This window comes from Geotrypetes seraphini, chromosome 2 (assembly GCF_902459505.1).
Source record: "Geotrypetes seraphini chromosome 2, aGeoSer1.1, whole genome shotgun sequence".
NCBI lineage: Eukaryota > Metazoa > Chordata > Amphibia > Gymnophiona > Dermophiidae > Geotrypetes > Geotrypetes seraphini.
The window spans coordinates 358,381,873-358,406,765 of NC_047085.1; the positions used below are offsets into that span (position 1 = coordinate 358,381,873).

At 45.9% G+C, this 24,893-nt stretch overlaps 1 protein-coding gene across 4 annotated transcripts in view; it reads right to left on the reverse strand.

The window, feature by feature from the left end:
- PKD1L1 (polycystin 1 like 1, transient receptor potential channel interacting) overlaps positions 1 to 24,893 on the reverse strand; it is a 331,908-nt gene that overhangs the window by 166,577 nt on the left and 140,438 nt on the right. For all 4 annotated transcript variants that reach the window (XR_004538070.1, XM_033930462.1, XM_033930461.1 and 1 more), the window contains exons 27-32: positions 23,171 to 23,248; positions 11,254 to 11,399; positions 9,384 to 9,504; positions 5,483 to 5,606; positions 4,858 to 5,053; positions 4,052 to 4,108 (exon numbers count right to left, since the gene is read on the reverse strand). Coding sequence is in view for 3 of the 4 variants with exons in the window: in XM_033930462.1 (XP_033786353.1) it covers positions 4,052 to 4,108; positions 4,858 to 5,053; positions 5,483 to 5,606; positions 9,384 to 9,504; positions 11,254 to 11,399; positions 23,171 to 23,248 (722 nt within the window). In the remaining variant the exon portion in view is untranslated. The remainder of the gene's footprint in view (positions 1 to 4,051; positions 4,109 to 4,857; positions 5,054 to 5,482; positions 5,607 to 9,383; positions 9,505 to 11,253; positions 11,400 to 23,170; positions 23,249 to 24,893) is intronic.

Genomic DNA, 24,893 nt, shown 5'->3' on the forward strand with positions numbered 1-24,893 from the left:
GATGGATCCCTGGCGGTAGTGGCTTAGGTGGAAGCAGGCAGGCAATATCCATGGTGGCACGTACCCCGGCTTAAAAATAAACTTCGGGCATGAGGGACCATTGTATGCGCGCATGCCGGCCATGGACCTACGGATCACGGATCTCGCAGGTAAGAGTGCGCATGCGTGCTTAGCGTTTTATTATAGTAGATATATGGGGCTCATAATAAAAAAAGTTCTCTCTCTGTATATCCCCAGATTTAGAAAAGGATGCAAAAAGAACCGATACAAGTGAAGAAAGCGATAGGAGATAAGAAAAGATCATTCCGGATGTGGAAAAAGGACAAAAACAGGGAAAATTGGAAAGAACACAGGAAACATCAAAAGGAATGTCACCACGTGGTTAGAAGAGCAAAAAGAGAATATGAAGAGAAGCTAACTAGGGAAGCACGAAATTTCAAACAGTTCTTCAGATATGTTAAAGAGAAGCAGCCGGCAAGGGAAGAGGTGGGACTGCTGGTAAAGGAGATAGGAAGGGAGTGGTGAAGGAGGAAAAAGAAGTGGAAGATAGACTAAACATGCTCTTTTCGTCAGTATTTACAAGAGAGGACATATCCAACGTACCGGAACCTGAAAAGATCCATGGAGGTAAGCCTTGAATACGTACATAAGCAGATAGATAGATTAAAAAGTGACAAATGTCCAGGCCTGGATGGAATCCACCCTAGGGTATTGAAAGAACTAAAGAAGAAAATAGCGGAACTACTACAGCAGGTTTGTAATCTATCCCTAAAAACAGGCGTGATCCCGGAGGATTGGAAGATAGCTAATGTTACGCCTATCTTTAAAAAAGGATCGAGAGGTAACCCGGGGAACTATAGATCGGTAAGTCTGACTTCGGTTCCGGGGAAGATGGCAGAAACGCTGATAAAAGACAGCATCAATGAGCATCTAGAAAGGAATAAACTGGTGAGAACAAGCCAACATGGCTTCTGCAAGGGAAGATCGTGCCTAACGAACTTATTGCACTTCTTTGAAGGAATTAACAAACAAATGGACAAAGGGGACCCCATTGACATCATATACTTGGATTTTTAAAAAGCCTTTGACAAGGTACACCATGAATACCTACTATGGAAACTGAAGAACCATGGGGTGGAAGGAGACATACATAGATGGATCAAAAATTGGTTGATGGGAAGAAAGCAGAGGGTATGAGTGAAGGGCCACTACTCAGACTGGAGAAGGGTCACGAGTGGAGTTCCGCAGGGGTCGGTGCTCAGGCAGCTGCTGTTCAATGTATTTATAAATGATCTAGAAACAGGGACGAAGTGCAAAGTTATAAAATTTGCAGATGGCACCAAACTATTTAGTGGAGTTAGGACTAAAGAGGACTGTGAAGATTTACAAAGGGACCTGAACAAACTGGGAGAGTGGGCGAATGCATGGCAGATGAACTTTAACATGGAGAAATGTAAAGTCTTGCATGTAGGAAACAGAAACCCGATGTACAGCTATACAATGGGAGGGCTGGTAATGGGTGAAAGTAGCCTAGAGAGGGACTTAGGGGTACTGGTGGACAAAACAATGAAGCCGTCTGCACAGTGCGCAGCAGCCTCTAAAAAGGCAAATAGAATGTTAGGAATAATCAAGAAAGGTATTACAACCAGAACAAAAGAAGTTATCCTACCGTTGTATTGGGCGATGGTGCGCCCACATCTGGAGTACTGCGTCCAATATTGGTCGCCGTATCATAAGAAAGATATGGCGATACTCGAGGGGTACAGAAAAGAGTGACGAGATTGATAAAAGGTATGGAAAACCTTTCATATGCTGAAAGACTAGAGAAACTGGGGCTCTGTTCCCTAGAGAAGCGGAGGCTTAGAGGGGACATAAGAACATAAGAGTTGCCATCTCCGGATCAGACCCTTGGTCCATCAAGCCCAGTGATCCGCACACGCGGAGGCCCCACCAAGTGTGCCTGGCATAGATTAAGTCCCCTTGTCACTGTATGCTTCCCAAGGGAGATGTGCACCTAATATACCCTTACCCATGTCACTCTATGCCACTCCTAAGGAGATGTGCATCTAGTTTACCCTTAAATCCTAGAACGGTGATAGAGACTCATGAAGGGCATAGAGAAAGTGGAGAGGGACAGATTCTTCAAACTTTCGAATACTACAAAAACAAGAGGGCATTCGGAAAAGTTAAGAGGGGACAGATTCAGAACCTATGCTAGGAAGTTTTTCTTTACCCAAAGGGTGGTGGACACCTGGAACACACTTCCAGAGGGTGTAATAGGACAGAGTACGGTATTGGGGTTCAAGAAATGATTAGATGATTTCCTGAAGGAAAAGGGGATAGAGGGGTATATATAGAGGATTACTATACAGGTCCTGGACTTGATGGGCCGCCGCGTGAGCGGACTGCTGGGCGTGATGGATCTCTGGCCTGAACCAGCAGAGGTATTGCTTATGTTCTTATATATATATGGGGCTCATAATTTAAAAAAAAGTTCAAAAAGTGGCCTGCCAGTACTTGGACAGTCAAAAAGACAGATAGTTCAAGTACCGATAATCAAAGCTGGTTTTGTATCTAAAACCAGCTTAGGCCATTACCCTGCCTCTGAATACTTAGAGAGAAAAGGATCCCAAGCCCTCCTGCTGACACTCCTCCCCGAATCCGAGATCGTGGCAGGAGGGATCCCAAGCCATCCTGCCGACACCCCTCCCCGAACCCGAGATCACAGGAGGAATCCCAAGCCCTCCTGCCGCCAAACCTTCCCCTGACCAGCTCCCACCCCACCACGAACCCGCCCCACTACCCCGGACCCCCCCCCCACTAACCTCAAAGTTGGACGGGTCCTTTCTCCGTCTGGCCGACAGGCCCATCCTCGGAATGGCGGGCCTGCCCCTTCCCGGTGCATTTTGGGATGCACCGGGTAGTGGCCTAGGGCGTGATTGGCCCATGCGCCTAAGGCCCCGCCCAAAGGAGTGGCCTTAGGCAACTGGTTCAATTCCGGTTGGCCCAGTTGCCTAAGGCCCCTCCTATGGGTGGGGCCTTAGGCACCTGGACCAATCAGGCCCTAGGCCCCCACCGGTGCATCCCACAATGCACCATGAAGGGGCGGCCCACCATTCCTAGGATGGCGAGCCTGCTGGTCGGCCGGAGAAAGGACCCGTCAGTCCGTCCAACTTTGAGGTTGGGGGGGGTGTCCGGGGTAGTGGGGAATCCAGGGTAATGGGGGGTGCCGGGGTGGGGTAGAGGCCGGTCAGGGTAAGGTTTGGCAACAGGAGGGCTTGGGATCCCTACTGCCGGTGATCGCGGGTTTAGGGGGGGGGGTTGTGTCAGCAGGAGAGATTTGGGCATCTCTCCTGCTGAAGATCTTCAGGTGGGGGGGATTGTGTCAGGAGAGATTAGGCCACGATCGTGAGGGGGGGTGCAGTTACAGGATACTGTAACCGGCGTTGTTTATGATAGACGCCGGTTACAGAATCCTGTTTTTAGGTGAAGGACTGGCCCCTCATTCGCCTAAAAGGTCTGGGTTTGGGCGTTTGGGACTTGGGCGACTTTTTGGTCGGGAATGTGTTGTAGGGATAGATGTAGTGGCAGTGTGGGCGAGTAGATTGCTGAACGTGGAGGTAGACCATTCTCAAAAAAAACCCAACTCATTTTGGACGTTTTTTTGGAGAATGGACAATTCCCTGCTGCCTACTTTCAGCGTTTAGTGACTTAGGCCAAAAGGGGACTTAAACTTTTTTTTATTATGCCCCTCCACGTAGATATATATAATTTATTTTTTTTTCTGATAAAACACCCACACTTGCTCTCTCTGATTCTCCATTAACGATACTCAAAGTAGCAGACATTAACCTAAGAACTCCTTGCTTTTCTCCCGATTAACTTTATGTAGCAGGCTGAAGAGCCAGAGATAGAAAAAAAATTGTATGCATTTACCCTAGCCCTAATACAAAAGAAAAAGCATTGTACATCCAAAAACTTTTCAATAAAAATCTGATCTAATACATATTTTATATCCATAGCTTGGTGCCTCTCGGACAAATCAATTTACCTGTCCGGTAATATTCATGAGATCAGTTAGCATTACAATAGCATCAGTCATTTCTTCCTACAACACAAACAAAACAGGTTATGAAAGTGAAATCCATTATTTAAATCCTTCCACTTCACTTTGTTCCTTCTTGTATAGATGCTATACAGCACTAGTCCTGAAACTCATCTGCACTGACTTTGCCTATGTATATATAGTGGGACCTATAGTTCCTTTATTAAGAACTGTACCAAGTAGATGAGGTAAAGTGGTTGTCAGTGTAGTGCATGGATTTGTACCATTTGCTATAGTACTCGCTTCTAGAACCCAGGAAATTGGTCAGAGAAGCCTGAGAATATTCGTGGGGGTTCTTAGTTGCTGTTGGAGACAGAAGCCCACTCTCCTGCTCCCCCCCCCTCCGGTTTCATCAGAGAAGAGAGTTGGAGAGGGAGGTGGTAAGACTCCTGACTTCAAATTCCTAAAATGGATTTAAAGGACCACACAGTAGTGAGTGGACCATGAATAAATGAAATAAAAACAGCCCTGGGACAGGCTTTAAGCTCCTCAGGTGCAGACTACCAAGTAAGGAACAGCCTACTTAAATCATCTGTAAAAAGTTACTGATGCTTTTTTTAACCTTCATAGCTTGTGAATGTGGAGAAGTATCAAATACCAACCATTTGGTCATATGTGCTTTATTCATCATGTTGAAGGAGGTAAAGCTTCACTCAACCAGCTCACAGATAAGGCACGAGCTTCACTCAGATCTGCCAAATTCAACAGGTGTCTGCTCAAAATCAACCGCTAGCCGTATGCAAGAAGAATACCTGATCCTGGGCGGACAAACTGCAAACTGAAGAAATCAATGCATTTCTGGTTTGCAGCTGCAGCTCATTCACTCTTCCACTGTGCTCGGTGTGCAAACGATTTAGAACTCTAGTTAGCAAAGTGATGTAATTTCTGATCTCAATATGACTTCCCATTAGTAAAAGGGTTGAAAGATTTGTCAAGCTTATGAACTGCCTGTAAACAAAATGGAAAGATGTATCTGTTGTATTTATAATGATCCAGAGGATCAAACAGCATTACAGAAGAAATCTATAAAACTGGGGATTTACAAAGGAGGTAAATTCATTACCATTTCTTTCAATTCCTCCACCTCATCACCCTTGAAAACCCATTTCCGGTTCAGGAAGATTTCTTATATCTTCTTCCGTAAAGACCGAAGCAAAGAATTCATTCAGTCTCTCCACTATGACCTTATCCTCCCTGTGAAGGCATTTTCCCTACCCACCTATACAGACACCCCCCCCCCAAACTATCCTTGACATTCCCTTTACTTCCATTTTGCTAAACAAGCTGATTTCTCCCTACTTTATTCAGTTCAATGGAAATAGATGGACATTTTTAGTAGCTATATTTAGTAGCTAGTACAAGGCACAAACTACTTACAGTTCCTCTTCCAGCTTGTAAATGGAAGACATGTTTCTCAAGAAGCTTGGCAGCACCGTGACATTTACAGGGCAAGGCTGGGTTTTAGAACCATATCTATTAGTTATCTCTGTAAAGACAGTAACTGAAAAGAGATTCAGAGTTTTTAAAAAAAAAATAAACCCCATATTTGCATATATATAGTAGATAACCCAAAAAGTTCTTTTATCATAACATATGTCTGAGAACAGGAGCCAAAAGAAAGGCCTGTGCTACATAAAGTCAAAGGAGAGACAAACAACAGAGAGGATGATAGTAAATGTTTAGCAATAAAATACAGGTTGCTTGGAAACAAACAGGAGAAACTGCCTTCACACCAGTGAACAGGAAACAAAACAACAAAGGTGACCAGTTGGTGTTCAGTCTTTTTTATTATGATGGACTCAACACGAGTCTAAAATATAACGTAATTAAGAATGTAAAAAATATACATATACCAATGTCAGCATTCTCTTCATGCAAAAAAACGTAGCATAAAACATATAAATAAAGCACATATGTTATACATATACATGTACAGCAGCTTATCCCAAACACCTGAAAACATCGTTATATGAATGACATTTAAAAATGAACACGGATATATTATATATAATCCAGTTTAACCTTAATAAACAAATAAAACTATATTCCATTGATACATACTAAAAGCATTTAAAATGAACATAGATATGTCATATTACATAAAACATGCAAAAATTTCCTAATGCAATAATAACCCGAATGGATTTTTGTAATATCAACAACAATATCATGATTAAAAACAAAATCATAAGACAAAGTTAGACAAGTTAGATAATTTCTTGCTGAACAAGAACGTACGCTGATAGGGCTAGTCTCGGTTAGGATGCTGTTCTTTGACCAGAAGGCCGCTGTGTGAGCGGACTGCTGGGCATGATGGACCATTGGTCTGACCCAGCAGCGGCAATTCTTATGTTCTTATAAACTAAATGTGGGCCAAAACACAATCGTGCCAAGTCCATCATAATAAAAGAGACTGAACACCAATTTGTTGTTTTATTTGCTGGCAATAAAATACAACACAATACAATGCAAATACAATACAAATTCAGACCCTCAAAACACACATTAAATTCCCAACATGGCCATAGTGACAGGAGTTTTTAAAAAAATTATACTCATTCTAGCTTCAAACATTTGTCCACATTTTACCCAGATGGTTGTTTTCAGCAGTGGACCCCTGATGAAGGTAAACACATTTGCCGAAACATGGATTGTGTAGAGGCCCTCGCTTCAGGTCATCGATTGCAGTCCATCATACTGCCACACCATTTGTCAGCTGATTTGCGACATTTGGATTTAAACTCAATGATCACCAGTTACATTATTAGAATAAGCATGGAGGTAATTTAAGTTTGGGCCAGTGAAGATTAACAGGTATGCTACAAGGGATAACTAGAACAAGGTCTAGCTGTCTGAAAACCTAACAAAAACAAAGAGAATTAGATAATCTCTAGGCCTTTTTAAAATACAGAGTTACCAGCTCTTTTCACATAAGTCAGGATCCCTCCTTGGTGGGGGGTTTTTTTTTTCTTTATTGAGTTTCACATTTTCATGATATCAACAATCATATTGAAATCAACAGTATCCACAACAGTAGTAAATCAAAAGGAAATAAAAGAAAATAAGGAAACTAAGTATATACTTTAAATGTTTGTTAGCCCACAATAATACTTTGAGGAGGAGTAATCCTGATAAATCGGAGTAATTATAATTACAACAAAATACTGAGAATAAGGTAATCAGACAGACAGCCTGAAGTGAACCTAAAATTCTAACTATTCTTTTGTTCTTGTCTGTTGATAGGGGTCCTTGCTGTCACCACACCATTATCCACAATAACTAGATAACTGTGAAGAATCAAAGAAGGTGTACCTTGCTCCTTTGAAATTAACCATACATTTGCATGGAAATCTTAATACAAAAGTAGCTCCCTGGGGTCTCAAAAGCAAAAACTGTTTCCTCATTTTTGTGTTAGCCTAGACACATCTGGGTACATTCTGATTTTTTGATTCAAAATGAGTACCGTATATCTCTATGCTTAAAAAACAACTTTAGAAGCCAATCTCTATCTGAATCAAGGGCTAATTGAACAAAAAGTGTAGCTACACTGAGCTGATCTATTCCTGATGACTCTAATAAATTCGTTATGTCCAATAAGTCAATTACTGGTTCTTGTTGCTCTTCTGGAGTTTTCTTCTTTCCCATAAGTCTTTGAGACATGTGGAAATGAGTTTTGTGGGATTTTCAGAATCTCAACGCTGAAATAGTTGGTGATTTAGAAAAGTTAATCAGGCTTAAGTTGTTCTTTCTTGTTATATTTTCCAGTATTTCCAACTTAAAATTGATGTTACCATTCTCTTTCATTAGGAGCTGATTTTGTGCTCCCAAATTTTCCAGTTTTCTTTCTTGCTCCAATAATTTATTCTCCAATTTACCTACTCTTTGTTGTAGCATTAAAGACTCTGAAAGTATCCCAGAATAGTGAATGGCTAATGCTTGTAACTGAGAACCCAGAGATACTTGTACCATTGAGACTGCTTCCCAAATAAAATTTAAATCTATAACAGGGGTTTCTGTAATGGAGCAATTGAACTTTTAAAATCCGAATCTTTAGATTTCACAGTACCTGGAGGAAAAGATACCAACGGAGGTTCTTGCAGACCCTCTTCTAATTACAAGGTTCCACACGGTTCCTGTTGTATTACTGAAGCAGCCATTACCCTCTATACTGCCAGTTCTTCCTCCTCTTCACAGCCTATGGATACCGCTGCTGCACTCCCCATGTCTTGCAATACTGGACGGGGGAGTGGCCATGCCGGCATTCTGTGCTCTTCCGATGAGAGGCTAACTGCCTCAAGAGAGGTTTGAGGGCTCTCCAACATGCCCTCACTCCGAGCTGAGGTCATCTCGGCTGGCATTTCTTTAGGCCCCCGCTCAATGAATGCTTCCATTGGGCCAGGTAATTGTAGTTGTGACCCAGGGTCTTCGATTTTCGCTTCACCACTAGTAGCAGGTAATAACTTGGTGGCGTTCTTCGAGTGTCCTCAGTCTGACATCTTAATTAAGCCCCTCCTCCTTCCTCATTAACAAGAAGTTTAAAACACCATTTCCCTGAAATTCAGCTGGTGGCAGGCAGCACTATTATTGTCCGCTGCCAGTGCTGAACCTGGATATTCATTGCTGGGTTATATCTGGTCACTGGCATTTTTAAGCCATCTAGCACATGTCCAATTAACTAGATATTCAGAGCTAACTGGCCATCCGTTAACGCATAAAGATAATACTGCATAAATAGCAGTCCTATTTATTTGCTAACATTGGCCGGTTAGCTCTGAATATTGGGAGTAGAGAATGACACGGTGGATGTTACCCGCGGCTAAGGTAAAGGGGAGGGAGAGATATGCACGGACCGCGCGAGAGGTACCGAAGGGCAGTGAGGTGGAGAGGGAAGGGTGGATGCTGCGGGCATGGGGACGGTGGTCCAGTGACGGGGACAGATTTTTTCCCTGTGTCATTCTCTAATTGGGAGCTTGCCAGAATCCTCCCCTGAAACGCCCACCCCCAGAATATCCCATACATAGCTGGTTTGCACTTGAACATAATCAGTTAAGTGCTGCTGAAAATGACCAAATAGCTGCTGATAAACGAGTCAACCAGTCGGCAGCCATTCCCAATCAGTTAACTCACTTTGAATATCGTCCAAATAAGGGACTGTTAAATCTGTAAATAATTTAGACCAACCTTATATTTTATTTTGGGAATGGGGGAAGGGGATGGGGGGGACTGTCGAAGCAGAACAAGTGTGTTAGAACAATGCTTAGAGATTTTAGTCACTTACCTTTGAAACCATCAACAGGATCACCAGCTGGCAAATTGAAGTAATATTGGATATCTCTGCCTTTGTATAATGTCTTTCTGGAAGAGTTACCTATGCGATAACTGAATTCATAATGCAGGTCCTGTCCCAGAGGAGAGCATAGTAACATGAGGTCAGTAGCTTTGAAATGGTCAAGAAAAACACTAGTTTGCTTTCAAGCCAATTAGAAACCTCAGGATTGTATAACAGTAAAACAGTGATCACCAATTTTTCAGCAAATGTGATCTCAATTCACACAGCCACAGAAAACATGCAACACCCCCCCCCCACTCCACCCCCCACACACAGACAGGGCAGAACATTAATATCATGTGGAGCACTTGCCCAGATCACAATACCAAATGCAGGTTTCATTACCATGTTTATGGAAACTCTGCATGGTTTGCTTTGTAATATCTGCTAAATTATGCACTAGCAGTTATTATACAGTAAACCTCATATTAAGGCCTAAATTCTAATTGTGCAATTTAATTGTTTAACAAGTAATCAACACTGACAACTGGCAAATAACACCTTATAATTGACACTAATTAGAAGCTATACGCACAACTTTCTAAGTGCATCCTATAAAGTGGCGTGAATATACTCTAGTGCAGTGGTTCCCAAACCTGTCCTGGAGGACCCCCAGCCAGTCAGGTTTTCAAGATATCCCTAATGAATATGCATGAGAGAGATTTGCATACCTGTCACTTCCATTATATGCAAATCTCTCTCATGCATATTCATTAGGGATATCTTGAAAACCTGACTGGCTGGGGGGTCCCCCAGGACAGGTTTGGGAACCACTGCTTTACTGCATGAATCTCAAAAGAAGGCATGGCCAGAGGAGGAGCATAGGCGGATTGTCGGAATTCCTAAAAGTTAGGTGCATTGTTATAGAATATGCCCAATCCACGCACAATTTAGGCCTGGTTCTCATCAGCCTAAATGAACGTACCGAAATGTTAGTCACACATATGGGCACTAGGCAAGATTTTATATATGGCAAGTGCCTTTTATAGAATCACGCTAACTGCCATTCTGCTCGTCACTGACTTTTTAGGCGCTGTATATAGAATGAGTGTAAGTGCTTAATACAGTTTAGCAAAAGGACTCCTAAATTACTTTTTTTTTTTTTTTTTTTAATATATGGTAAACAGTATAAATTTCTAATTTTCTAGCATGAAGCATATACGTTAACAAAGCAAGAGAGATTCTTCCAATGCACAAGTAGTGCAAATACCCCAAAACAGCAGACCCTAGAGTACGGTTCATGCATAAAATTCCTTTACTGACAAAAGTACTCAATATAGTCCATGTTTCACCCACTAATAGGGAGCCTCAGGAGTATAACAGGCAATCAAGAAGTGCTGATCCCTTCCACAAAGCTTTGCACAAGTGACTCTGAGTTTGCTGAGTGAATTTAGTTTGTTTCTCAGCACAGCAGTGCTATGATTTTGTTGTGGAGGGGACTAACAGTTTTTGATTATCTGATCTACTGTTATACCCCCTGAGGCAGACCAGTAATGGGCGAAACGTGGACCATATGGTGTCAGGTACTTTTGTCAATAGAGGAAATTTATGCGTGAATCTTACTCTGTGATCTGCTGTTTTTTGGGGTGCATATATATTGTTTGCACAGGCTGCCTCACTCCCCATCATGACTCTGGGGAATGAAGCTTCTACGGGGGCATCCCATTCAAGTCAAATGTACTGAGGAAATAGACAGCTAGTACTGAAAATCCAAGCTGCTGAACTAGCTGTCAGAGTAAAATACTCGTAATTCATTGGAGGCTGAACGTCTTGGCCACTACTTCCTAGAACAAGTTGAGCAGGCTGTGTACAGACATACCCTTTTCCCTGAAGTGCAGAAGATACTGAAGACTGTATAAATCTCAACACCATCCTTGGGTTGCACTTGGCAAGTCATCATTCCATGTGGAACCTCATTGACAGTGAAATACAATTGTGATCTGCCCAGTGAGATCTGATTTGAGGCTACAAAGACAAAGTGGTTAATTCAGAATATTCAAGATACAGCATCTATTCAGTGAATCCAGGTTATTTTGCAATTACAGGAAATACTAGGGATATGTGTCCATTAACACCCATTTGGTTCATTTGGGTGTCTTTAAAAATGTAGTGCACACATAATCAATTTAATATGTATTAACCTACAAACTAATACGTAATGCATGCAAATTTGATATGCACGTGCTACAAAGTTCTAACTTCCGTTAAAACCTTTTTATTAATATGAATGTGTGAAACAAACCAAATCAAAGTCTAAATTAACTGAAAAAGATCCAGTTGTCTTTCTTTATGCTCATCCATTGGAAACTCTGGGAAATGGAGCTCAGAGGATATTATATTTACAAAATATTAGCATTCGGTAAGATGTACTTTGGAGAACAGCAGAAAGTCCAAGGAGGTATACATGCAAACAGTGACATTTATATTAGAGAATGACACGGTGGCGGTTTACCCGCGGCCACCGCATTTTAGCCGCGGGTCACCCGCCGAAAATGGGGAAGAAAACTAGCAGTCGCTGCGGCGACGGGGACAAGGCCATTCACTGCCCGCGGGGCGGTGAATGGTCTTGTCCCCCGCAGTGAGGCATGAAGGATCGCGCGGTCCCCGCAGCTCACACCCGCCCGCCCAATCGATTCCAGTGTCCAGCCAGCTCTCTCCCCTCTCCTCACCCCAGTCCACAGATCCTCCTCCTCGGCGACCCGCACGCTACCAGAGAGCCGCGCACACCCGCCGCTGCTCAGCCTCGATCTTCTGCTCTGACGCAACCGGAAACAGGAAGTTGCAGCAGAGCAGAAGATCGAACACTGAGCAGCCGCGCGTGTGCGGCTCCCTGGGAAAGCGCGCAGGTTGCCGAAAAAGAAAACCCACAAACCAAGGTGAGGAGAAGGGAGAGAGCCGGCCAAACACCAGGATCGACCGGGCAGGCAGGTAGTGGCCGCGGGGACCGTGCGATCGCTAGTGTTCCCGGCTCAAATTGGAAGGAGGGAGTGAAAGGAAAAAGGATTCTGGGCCAAGGGGATGAAGTCGGAAAGAAAAACCCACAACAGGAAAGAAAGGGAAGGACTGGCAGGTGAGCCAGATGCTAGAAGCAGGGGGGGGGGAAGAAAGAGGGAAAAAAGCTAGATGGGGTTGAAAAGAAGCGACACACTGGTATGGAAGAGGAAGATAAGGGAAATCTGGACACAGGAAGGTAACAGAAAGAGGGGAAATTATGTGCATGGGGCATAGGGACAGAGACATAAAGGGGACATGCCATGGGGATGGTATATGGACACAGGGGGGGCAATGACAGATACATAGGGGAGATATTAGAAATGGAGAAAATAGGAGCACAGAAGCGAGATGGTTTGTGGGGATGGGACAGGGACCGAGCTTGCAGGCTCCAGTGGCTTGCACAAATTACATTGTAACGTGCCATGAAAATAAGAGGAAGGAAGGTAGATAGGCCACGCGAGAGGAGCTGAAGGGTAGTAGAAAGGAACAGATGGTAAAGGAGGGAGGGAAGGGTGGTGGTGGAAAGGAATAGAACAGACACTGAAGGAGGGTGGAGAGGAACAGACCCCCAAGGGAAATGTGGAAGACAGAGTGGGAAGAAGACAGATGCCAGACTATGCGGGAGCGGAGGGAAGAAGATGGGTGCTAGACCAATTGGGGGGGGGGGGTTAAGGGAGAGGCACAGCAACAGCAAATGGAAGACGCAGAGAGAAGACACACAGTGGATGGAAGGAATTCAATGAGAAGATGTGAAAAGCAGAAACCAGACAACAAAGGTAGAAAAAAAAATTATATTTATTTATTTATTTTTTGCTTTAGGATAAAATAGTATATTAGTTGTGTTGATAAAAATTTATAAACAAAGCCCTGCCAGCTGAACATCTCTTTCTCTAGTTCAGCAGCAGGAACTTTGATTTATAAGAAAGGAATAAGCTAAATATTACAGTACTAAGGCTTATATGGATGCAGTGGGGACGGTGACGGGGCGGTGAATGGGATGGCAGTGGCGGTGACGGGGCGGTGAAAGGGATGGCGGTGATGGTGATGGTGACGGGGCGGTGAAGGGATCGGCAGTGACGGGGCGGTGCAGAGGATGGTGGGCCGGTGACGGGGCGGTGACGGGGACAGATTTTTTCCCCGTGTCATTCTCTAATTTATATATGAAGATTGAACATAAGAACATAAGCCATGCCTCTGCTGGGTCAGACCTGAGGTCCATCATGCCCAGCAGTCCGCACACGCGGCAGCCCATCAGGTCCAGGACCTGTATAGTAGCCCTCTATCTATACCCTTCTATCCTCTTTTCCTTCAGAAAATTGTCCAATCCCTTCTTGAACTCCAATACCATACCCTGTCCTATCACTCCCTCTGGAAGCGTGTTCCAGGTGTCCACCACCCATTGGGTGAAGAAGAACTTCCTAGCATTGGTTCTGAATCTGTCCCCTTTTAATTTTTCCGAATGCCCTCTCATTCTTGTAGTTGTCGAAAGTTTGAAGAATCTGTCCCTCTCCACTTTCTCTATGCCCTTCGTGATCTTGTAAGTCTCTATCATATCCCCTCTAAGTCTCCACTTCTCCAGCGAAAAAAGCCCCAGTCTCTCTAATCTTTCAGCATATGAAAGGTTTTCCATACCTTTTATCAAGCGTGTCGCTCTCTTCTGAGCCCTCTCGAGTATCGCCATATCCTTCTTTAGGTACGGTGACCAATACTGGACGCAGTACTCCAGATACGGGCGCACCATTACCCGATACAACGGCAGGATAACTTCTTTCATTCTACTTGTAATACCTTTCTTGATTATTCCTAACATTCTATTCGCTTTCTTAGCAGCCGCTGCGCATTGTGCCGACGGCTTCATGTCATGTCCACTATTACCCCAAGTCCCTTTCTTGGGAACTCTCACTCAATAACAGCCCTCCCATTGTGTAGCTGTACCTTGGGTTTCTGTTTCCTACGTGTAAGATTTTACATTTCTCTACATTGAACTTCATCTGCCATCTCGTTGCCCACTCTCCTAGTTTGTTCAGGTCCCTTTGTAAATCTTTGCAGTCCTCTTTAGTCCTAGCCCCATTAAATAACTTGGTGTCATCTGCAAATTTTATTACTTCACTCTTCGTCCCCGTATCTAGATCATTTATAAATGCATTGAATAGCAGCGGTCCAAGCACTGACCCCTGCGGAACACCACTCGTGACCTTCCTCCAGTCCGAGTAGTGGCCCTTCACTCCTACCCTCTGCTTCCTGCCTGCCAACCAATTCCTGATCCATCTGTGTACGTCTCCTTCCACCCCATGGTTCTTTAGTTTCCAAAGTAGGCGTTCACGGGGTACCTTGTCAAAGGCTTTTTGAAAGTCTAAGTATACAATGTCTATGGGGTCCCCTTTGTCCATCTGTTTGTTAATTCCTTCGAAGAAGTGCAACAAGTTCGTCAGGCACGATCTTCCCTTGCAGAAACCATGTTGGCTTGTTTTCATAAGTTTATGCCTCTCTAGATGCTCCTTGATGCTATCTTTTATCAGTGCTTCCACCATTTTTCCCGGAACTGAGGTCACCTCTTGATCCCTTTTTAAAGATGGGCGTAACATTGGCTATCTTCCAATCCTCCGGGATAGATTACAAACCTGCTGTAGTAGTTCCGCTATTTCCTCCTTTAGTTCTTTCAATACTCTAGGGTGGATTTCGTCCGGGCCCGGCAATTTGTCAGTTTTTAATTTTTCTATCTGCCTGTGTACGTCCTCAAGGCTTACTTCCATGGATGTTAATTTTTCTGCTTGGTCACCTTTGAAGATTTGTTCAGGTTCCGGTATGTTGGATGTGTCTTCTTTTGTAAATACTGATGAAAAGAACATGTTTAGTCTATCTGTCATTTCTTTCTTCTCCTTCACCACTCCCTTCATATCTCCGTCATCCAGCGGTCCCACCTCCTCCCTAGCCGGCTGCTTCCCTTTAACATATCTGAAAAATGGTTTGAAATTTCGTGCTTCCCTGGCTAGCCTCTCTTTATATTCTCTTTTTGCTTTTCTAACCACGAGGTGACATTCTTTTTGATACTTCCTGTGTTCTTTCCAGTTCTCCTCGGTTTTGACCTTTTTCCATTTCTTGAATGAATTCTTCTTATCCCCCCTATTGCTTTCTTCACTTCTTTAGTTATCCATGCCGGGTCTTTTGTTCGGCTCTTTTTGCACCCTTTTCTGAATCTGGGGATTGAATACACATGCAAATGGAGATCTCACAATGCCATTATTATTTATACATGTAGATAGCCTTTGGTACCCAGATTCAAAAGAGGTACAGTTTGGGAAGGCCAAGAATTATACATATACTTCCATTTCTTAATGGGAATATACATATATTTTGAAATTACCCACTGTCTTTTGCACCTCCTCCGAGACACACATAAGCTTCTCCAAAGCTTCTCATTTCAGTCAGGGCATGAAATAAAAACTGAGGGAACACTTACGCTTAGCCCCATCAGTACTTTGTATAAATGTTAACATTTCAAATTTTCACACAATGAAGAAGTCGTGAGGACACAGATGTCAAAAGATCAGCCAAGGGATGTATGGTTCAAAAACTTTATTGATGGATAAAACCCTTGGATGATCTTTTGACATCTTGTCCTCACGACTTCTTCGTTGTGTGTTGTTGTCCCTTCGTTGAGGCCTGTCCCTGGCTTCCGATTCAAGATTTCAAATTTTACCATTTAGGGCTTCACTCCTTAACTGGCTGCAATTATGTATATCTGTTTGGAATATGGCTCTTATACCTAGTCCCCTGATACTCAGCCTTTTTGCTGTCCCATCATTATCTGGATATTTACCTGGTGAGAGACCTGAATATCACTATTAATTAGGTAACCCGAAACTCCACCCAGGCTCAGCATTAGGACCACCCTGGCCCTATCCAGATACCCTGGATTCTATAACGGCTACTCAAGTATGGGTGTGCAAATTTGGGTGCAGATCCCAGGTCCTCACAAAAACTAGTTACTAAGCCATCAAAAATCAATTCTAGAAGTTAACTGGCACTAATTAGGACTTACAAATGGATCTGCCTATGCACTATTCTATAATGCTGTGCACCTAAATTGTCTCATGTGCAATTCAAAAGGAGGCGTGACCAGGGGAGGGACAAGGGCAGGTTGGGGTGTTCCCACAATTTGGGTGCAGTATTATAGAATAGGGGCATTTAGATAGCACAGTTACTTACCGTAACAGGTGTTATCCAGGGACAGCAGGCAGATATTCTTTACGCATGGGTGACGTCACCGACGGAGCCCCCGGTACGGACCTTTTTAACTAGAAAGTTCTAGTTGGCCGCACCGCGCGTGCGCGAGTGCCTTCCCGCCCGACGGAGGAGTGCGTGGTCCCCAGTTAGGATAAGCCAGCTAAGAAGCCAACCCGGGGAGGTGGGTGGGACGTAAGAATATCTGCCTGCTGTCCCTGGATAACACCTGTTACAGTAAGTAACTGTGCTTTATCCCAGGACAAGCAGGCAGCATATTCTTTACGCATGGGTGACCTCCAAGCTAACTAAGAGGGAGGAGGGATGGTTGGCCATTAGGAAAATAAATTCTGAAGTACAGATTGGCCGAAGTGCCCATCCCGTCTGGAGAAAGCATCCAGACAGTAGTGAGTAGTGAATGTGTGAACTGAGGACCAGGTGGCCGCCTTGCAGATTTCCTCAATGGGTGTGGAACGGAGGAAAGCAACAGAAGCGGCCATAGCTCTCACCCTGTGGGCAGTGACAGCACCGTCCAGTGACAGACCGGCCCGAGCATAGCAGAACGCGATGCAAGCTGCAAGCCAGTTGGATAGCGTTCGTTTAGAGACCGGTCGACCCAGACGATTAGGGTCGAAGGTCAGGAAGAGCTGAGGGGACAAGCGGTGAGCCCTTGTACGATCAAGATAGTAAGCCAGGGCACGCTTGCAATCAAGACTGTGCAATGCCTGTTCCCCGGGGTGTGAATGAGGCTTCGGGAAAAAAACAGGCAACACATTAGACTGGTTGAGGTGAAAAGCCGAGACTACCTTGGGAAGGAACTTTGGATGGGTACGCAGAACCACCTTGTCATGGTGAAAAACAGTGAACAGTGGATCGGCGACCAGTGCATTCAGCTCACTAACCCTCCTGGCAGAGGTGATGGCAATGAGGAAAAGCACCTTCCATGTCAGAAGTTTGAGCGAAGTTGAGGCAAGAGGCTCAAAAGGGGGTTTCATGAGGGCTGATAAAACCACATTCAGGTCCCAGACGACCGGAGGAGGCTTCAGAGGTGGTTTGACATTGAAGAGGCCTCTCATGAACCGGGAAACCAGTGGATGAGCCGTGAGAGGTTTTCCTAGGATAGGCTCATGAAATGCCGTGATGGCACTAAGATGTACTCTGATTGAGGTAGACTTGAGGCCTGCGTTGGACAGGGAGAGCAAGTAGTCCAGAACAGATTCCACCGCTAAAGAGGTGGGGTTGTAATGATGACGGAGGCACCAAGAGGAGAACCTGGTCCACTTCTGATGGTAACATTGGAGGGTGGCCGGTTTCCTAGAGGCGTCCAAAATGAGACGGACAGGCTGAGACAGATTTCCTGGAGAGGTCAGCCTGAGAGAAACCAAGCTGTCAGGTGGAGCGAAGACAGATTGGGATGCAGTAGAGACTGATGTTGTTGCGTAAGTAGAGTAGGAAACACAGGAAGAGGAATGGGCTCCCTGACGCTGAGCTGAAGCAGAAGAGGAAACCAGTGTTGGCGAGGCCACCGAGGAGCGATGAGAATCATGGTGGCCCTGTCCCTGCGGAGTTTGGATAACGTCCGCAACATCAGAGGTAGTGGAGGAAAGGCATAGAGGAATCAATCCGTCCAGTCGAGCAGGAATGCATCCGGGGCCAGACGGTGAGGAGAGAAGAGTCTGGAGCAGAACTGGGGCAGCTGATGGTTGTGAGGAGCTGCAAATAGGTCCACCTGCGGAGTGCCCCAGCGAGCAAAGATGGAGTGGAGCGTGGGAGAATCCAAAGTCCACTCGTGAGGTTGAAGGATGCGGCTGAGATTGTCGGCCAGGGAGTTCTGTTCGCCCTGGATATAGACAGCCTTGAGGAAGAGACTGCGGGCCGTGGCCCAGGTCCAAATGCGGAGAGCCTCTTGACAAAGGAGGCGAGACCCGGTGCCGCCCTGTTTGTTTATGTAGTACATGGCGACTTGGTTGTCTGTGCATAGGAGAAGAACCTGAGGGCAGAGAAGGTGCTGGAAGGCCTTGAGAGCGTAGAACATAGCTCTCAGTTCTAGGAAATTGATGTGATGTAGACGCTCCTGTGGGGTCCAAAGACCTTGGGTGCGTAGATCTCCCAGGTGAGCTCCCCATGCATAAGGGGAGGCATCCGTGGTGATGATCATGGAATGAGGGGGCAGATGGAAAAGAAGACCCCTGGAAAGATTTGAGGAGTTCAACCACCATTGTAGAGATCGCTGAAGAGACGATGTCACAGAGATGGGATGAGAAAGAAGATTCGAGGTCTGTGACCACTGGTTGGCCAGAGTCCATTGAGGTGTCCTGAGGTGGAGTCGTGCCAGGGGAAGCACATGTACCGTCGAGGCCATGTGGCCCAGGAGGACCATCATCTGTCTGGCAGAAATGGAGCGATGAAGGAGCACCTGACGACACAGGTGGAGCAGAGTCCGTTGACGATCGGAGGGGAGGAACGCCCTCATTAGTGTGGTGTCGAGAACTGCTCCAATGAACTGAAGGCGCTGTGTGGGAAGCAGATGCGACTTGGGGTAGTTGATCTCGAACCCCAGAAGATGGAGGAGAGAGATGGTAAGCTGAGTGGCTTGTAGCACAAGTGGAGACGTAGGTGCTTTCACTAACCAATCGTCCAAGTAGGGGAACACCTGGAGGTTGTGAGACCTGAGGAAGGCTGCCACCACAATGAGGCATTTGGTGAACACCCTGGGTGATGAAGCGAGGCCAAAAGGTAGCACTTTGTACTGATAATGGCAGTGGTGTACCTGGAATCGCAGGTAGCGACGTGAAGTTGGATGGATTGGGATGTGAGTGTAGGCCTCTTTGAGGTCCAGGGAACATAGCCAGTCGTGTTGAGAGAGAAGAGGGTAAAGCGTGGCAAGGGAGAGCATTCTGAATTTCTCCTTGACAAGACACTTGTTGAGGTCCCTGAGATCGAGAATGGGACGGAGGTCTCCTGTCTTCTTTGGAACTAGGAAGTAACGGGAGTAGAATCCCCGGCCTCTTTGTTCCGGAGGCACTTCTTCGATGGCATTGAGAAGAAGGAGGGATTGGACCTCCCTCAGGAGGAGGGGGGTTTGAGCTGAATGAGAAGCAGACTCTACGGGAGGATTGTCTGGTGGAAGAGTCTGGAAGTTGAGGGAGTAGCCGTGGCGGATGATGTTGAGGACCCACTGGTCCGATGTGATGACCTCCCAACGGCTGAGGAAGATGTGGAGCCTGCCTCCGATTGGCTGAGGAAGAGGCAATGAGGGTGGAAGACTGGCTAAGCCCTGGAGAGAGGAGTCAAAAGGGCTGAGATGGTTTGGCAGGAGGAAGAGGCTTGGCAGGTTGATTAGACTGGGCACGAGCCTGGGTGTGCTGGTGTTGGCGGGCCCGCCTAGGTTGCTGTGAAGGTGGATTGAGCGGCCTAGCGGAGAACCTGCGCTGATATGAGGCTTGTGGTCTGTAAGGACGAGCAGGTGGAGCCTTTTTCTTAGGTTTTATGAGAGTGTCCCATCTGGTCTCATGGGCAGAGAGTTTCTGCGTGGTGGTATCCAGGGACTCTCCGAATAATTCATCACCAAGACATGGGGCGTTGGCTAGTCGGTCTTGATGGTTGACGTCCAAATCAGAGACCCTGAGCCAGGCCAGGCGGCGCATAGCCACAGCGATGGCAGATGCACGGGAGGTGAGCTCAAAAGAGTCATAGATAGAGCGCACCATAAATTTTCTCAGTTGGAGCAGGCTGGAGATATGCTGCTGGAATAGAGGAACTTTGTGTTCTGGCAAGTACTTCTGCATGGCGGAGAGTTGCATGACCAGATGTTTCAGGTAGAATGAGAAATGGAATGAGTAGTTGTTAGCTCTGTTGGCAAGCATGGCATTCTGGTAAAGTCGCTTGCCAAACTTGTCCATTGTTTTGCCCTCTCTGCCAGGAGGGGTGGAGGCATAAACACTAGAGCCCTGAGTCTTTTTTAAAGTGGACTCCACCAGGAGAGATTCATGGGGCAGTTGGGGTTTATCAAATCCCGGGATTGGTATAACCCTATAGAGGCTGTCCAGTTTACGGGGGGCCCCAGGGACGGTCAGCGGGTTCTCCCAATTTTTATAAAAAGTTTCCCGTAGGATATCATGCACGGGCAACTTTAGGAACTCTTTGGGAGGTTGATCGAAATCCAATGCCTCCAGGAAAGCTTGTGACTTCTTAGAGTCAGATTCCAGAGGTAAAGATAAGGCCCCCGACAACTCCCTGAGGAATTTAGAAAAGGAAGATTGTTCAGGTTTAGATGTGGTATCGGGGGCCGAAGGCTCTTCGTCCGACGACGATGCATCCTCCTCGGTACCGGGAGGGGATTCTTCCCATAGGTCCGGGTCTCTGACATCGGTGTGTGCGTGTCGAGAGACCGGAGTGGAAGGCTCGGTATGGTGAGTTTTAGACAAAGACTTGCCTGAGCGTACCGAGACGGTACCGGGGGATGAAGACCTTTGTCTGTCTCGGTCCCGGGAAGAACGGTGCCGGTCAGGGTCGCGGGAAGACCGGTGCCCTGTTCGGTCCCGAGGAGGATCAGTCGTCGTCAAGGCGATAGTCTCGGCCTGGGTATGGAGATGCGACGCCGAGAGAATGGGCATGGAGGAGTCCAAAGGTACCGATGGAGTGGACACCGGTTGGACGGTGCGGGGCTCGGGCCGGTCTGGTACCGAAAGCAGCGGTGCCAAGATAGAGGGTAAGAGCTGCTTAAGTTGCTGTTGGAGTTGTTCCTGCAACTTATCCTGGAGGATGGCCGCAATGCGGTCATCCAGGGGTGGCACCGGAACCACTTTTTTCTTCTTTGGCTCCATGGGTGCCGCTCTACGCTCCGGCGATGAGGAGGCCGATGATGAGGCACTCACCGATATCGGAGTGGAGCGTTTTTTGGGGCGGCGTGGAGCCGAAAGGACTGGTGTCGCCACCGAGGTGGGAGGGCGCTCAAGGGTGGAAGGCTTCTTAGCCGGCTTACCTGGCGCCGATGTCGTTTCAGGCGGTGTCGAAGTGGTCGGTGCCGATTTCGACGGTGCCGCAGGTGAAGAAGTCGGGTCCATAGTCGGGCCGGTGCCGAAAAGTAGATTTTGTTGGATTTGACGATTCTTCAGAGTGCGTTTCTTAAGAGTGGCACAGCGGGTGCAGGAGTCCGCCCGATGCTCCGGTCCCAAGCACTGTAAACACCAATTGTGTGGGTCAGTGAGGAAGATCGGGCGTGCGCACCGCTGGCACTTCTTAAAACCGGGCTGCGGGGGCATGAATGGGAAGACGGCCTCCGCAAAATCAAACCCCGAGGCCTGGATCGTGACAACAGGCCCCGCCGGGGCAGGAACGAAAAATAAAGCAAAAAGAAAATTTTTTTTTTTTTTTTTTTTTTAAACTGAAAGAAAAAAGCATCCGAAGGTGAATAAAACGAAAAATAACACGAGCGGGAAGGCAAAAAGAGGATTTCAACGGAGTTGAAAAACACACGTCTTCTCCGCTCCGCGGAAACGAAGAAACTGGGGACCACGCACTCCTCCGTCGGGCGGGAAGGCACTCGCGCACGCGCGGTGCGGCCAACTAGAACTTTCTAGTTAAAAAGGTCCGTACCGGGGGCTCCGTCGGTGACGTCACCCATGCGTAAAGAATATGCTGCCTGCTTGTCCTGGGATAAAACCAATTACTCTTGGTTGCACACCAGCATTTATACCAGATTTCAGCAGCTGTAAGTCCTCAAACATGCACTGGTTATAAATATTAACATTTATGCATCTAACTGCCTACCAATAAGTGTGAGCATTTATACCAGCCTTTGAGTTAGTGTAGTTGCTTGCATGCCAGGGACATAGACAGAACTTTATTTTAGAGGGGGCCCAGGGGTGAACTGGGGGGGGGGGGCAAGTATTTTCTCTCCTCAGTCCCTTAGCTGCTTCTGTTGCTGCAGCATGGATGTTGATGTGGATGGCCAACTGAAGAGACTGCTTCTGGAGCTGCTGCCTAATCAGCAAGGAAACTGGCAGGTGCTCTAGCCACTGACTCTGATACTTCCACTCAGTTTAAAGTATAAACTGAACGTGTGCGGAAGTGCCGGCATCATTGGCTTGAGCATCCCAATCAGCCAGAAATCTGGTGCCGCAAGTATGAAGGGGGCCTGAGCCCAAACTAGAGGGGCCCAGGCCTCCGAGGTTCACACCCATGTCTACACCACGGCTTGCACCCATAGCTAGGGGCCTAACTGTAGACTTGCGCTAGCATTCTATTACATGAATTCTGTGTGCAATTGCCCGTATAGAATTCATACTTAGCTCACATTATCCTGGTGCCTAATTTTAGGTGATCTATAGAGCATTACCTCTAGATTGCATAAAAATAGGCTGTATTTTACACTTGTATTTCCAACACACATTGTTATAAGAGCCATTCTCCATCAGTAAGACATGCTTTTTACATGCAGAAAATGCTTCATAAAACTACCCCCAAATGGAAATAAACCTTTAACACATAAGAATCCTGAACAACTCATAGCGTACCTAAAGAGACTTCCAGCATGTACATCTTGCTTGACTTGAGTACAAAGGGCTTAAATGTCACTGTCTCAGAAAAGATACCTGTTGCAGAATAAAGAAATCAAACAACTAGAAGATAACAGCAAATTAAGAACATACAGTAGTACAGTAGTAGAACACATTTGAAAAATGGATTCTAGGACTCATATTATCTCCAAGTTGATTGCATTTATGCTTATGTTTGATCATTTCCCTATTGTTATAATGTTTAAAAAATGTTAAGTTTTATGTCCAGCCGTACCTGCTGTACACCACCTTGGCTGAATCTCGTCATAAAGATGGTTACTAAATCCCAGAAAATAAATAAATTTATGTACCCTAAGTTTTTCTTTGATCAGCTTTGCTCTTATAGTTAATGGGACGCTCTTAGAACTGGTATAATGACAAGAGAAATATTTGAAAATAAAAACTTCTCATTTCATAATCTCTTCATTGATTTAGCGATGGCTATTTATGGTGGGAGAGAGAAGTTCAAGGCTTTGATTTCATTAAGGTGACATAGTTTTTGTGAACCCATCTGTCAAGTTTTCTCATTAGAATGAGGCGGTGCTGTTCCTGTGGAGTAGCTTTTCAGAAAGGATGTGGAGAGGAGAATTCACAGGTCAAAGTCAGAATGTGTAGCATTCTCATACTGTTTTGCAAGAGGGTCAGCCAAATGTACAGCCTCTTGTAAAATAGGAGCAGAGCTGCATATCCCAGCCCCTGTATGTCCAGATGGAGCAGTGATTTGACAAAGATGTGCCTGGGGTCAACAAACATAATCCCTCTTCCCTAAATAGCTGTGGGACTAGCTTTGTAATATTGCTGTCCCTTTGGGAAACTGTCCCCTACAGCATCAATGTCTCATGAGGTGGCATCACTTTTCCCCCAAGACATTACCTTTCCCCTACCTGGAAAAGAGACCTGCCCCTCTATCCAAGCATCCCTTCCCAGCCAGCAGTTTAACTATCCTCCACTAACTGTAACCCTTACCCTGGCATCCTGCTTGTCTGTCTTGAATGTTTAGATCAGTGTATTGCAAATTGTGTGCTGTGGCACACTAGTGTGCTGCCCGAGATTTCAGGTCTGCCGCAAAATGCCAGGGCGGAGGAGAGGTGCCGGCGCTGGCTGACTGCCTCTTGTGGCGAGACGCACATCTTGTAGGCAATCAGCTGACTACAGCACCTCTTCTCCCTGCGCGTCTTCCCTACCAGCACACCTCACTGGTGGCTCAGGGCCTGTAAGGAAGGCCTTTGCGCATGCGTGGATGTCAACATTATGACATTATGCATGCATGTAACATCATCCCGTCGACATCCACACACTTCCGGATGCCTCGAGCCGTGGCTACTATGTATAATGTGCCACGTTTTGACAAAGTTTGCAAGATACTGGTTTACATTGTAAGTTCATTGGAGCAGGGACTATCTCCTTCGTGATTCTGTACAGCGCTGCATATATCTAGTAACACTCTAGAAATAATTAATAGTAGTGGTAGCATTCTCCCACCCCACAGTATTCCCTATCAGCAATCCCTTCTCCCGCACAAGACTGCCATGTGGTGGCAATCACCCACTACATGGTATTCGCACGCCAGGCCTCAAAGTCTTTTCCTCCCTCCTCCAAGCTCAGAAGCACTGAATAAGCTCCTCTTGTAGCCTCAACACCCACCTCCACCCCACTCTTTGGGCTTATCAGAGGTCCCTTG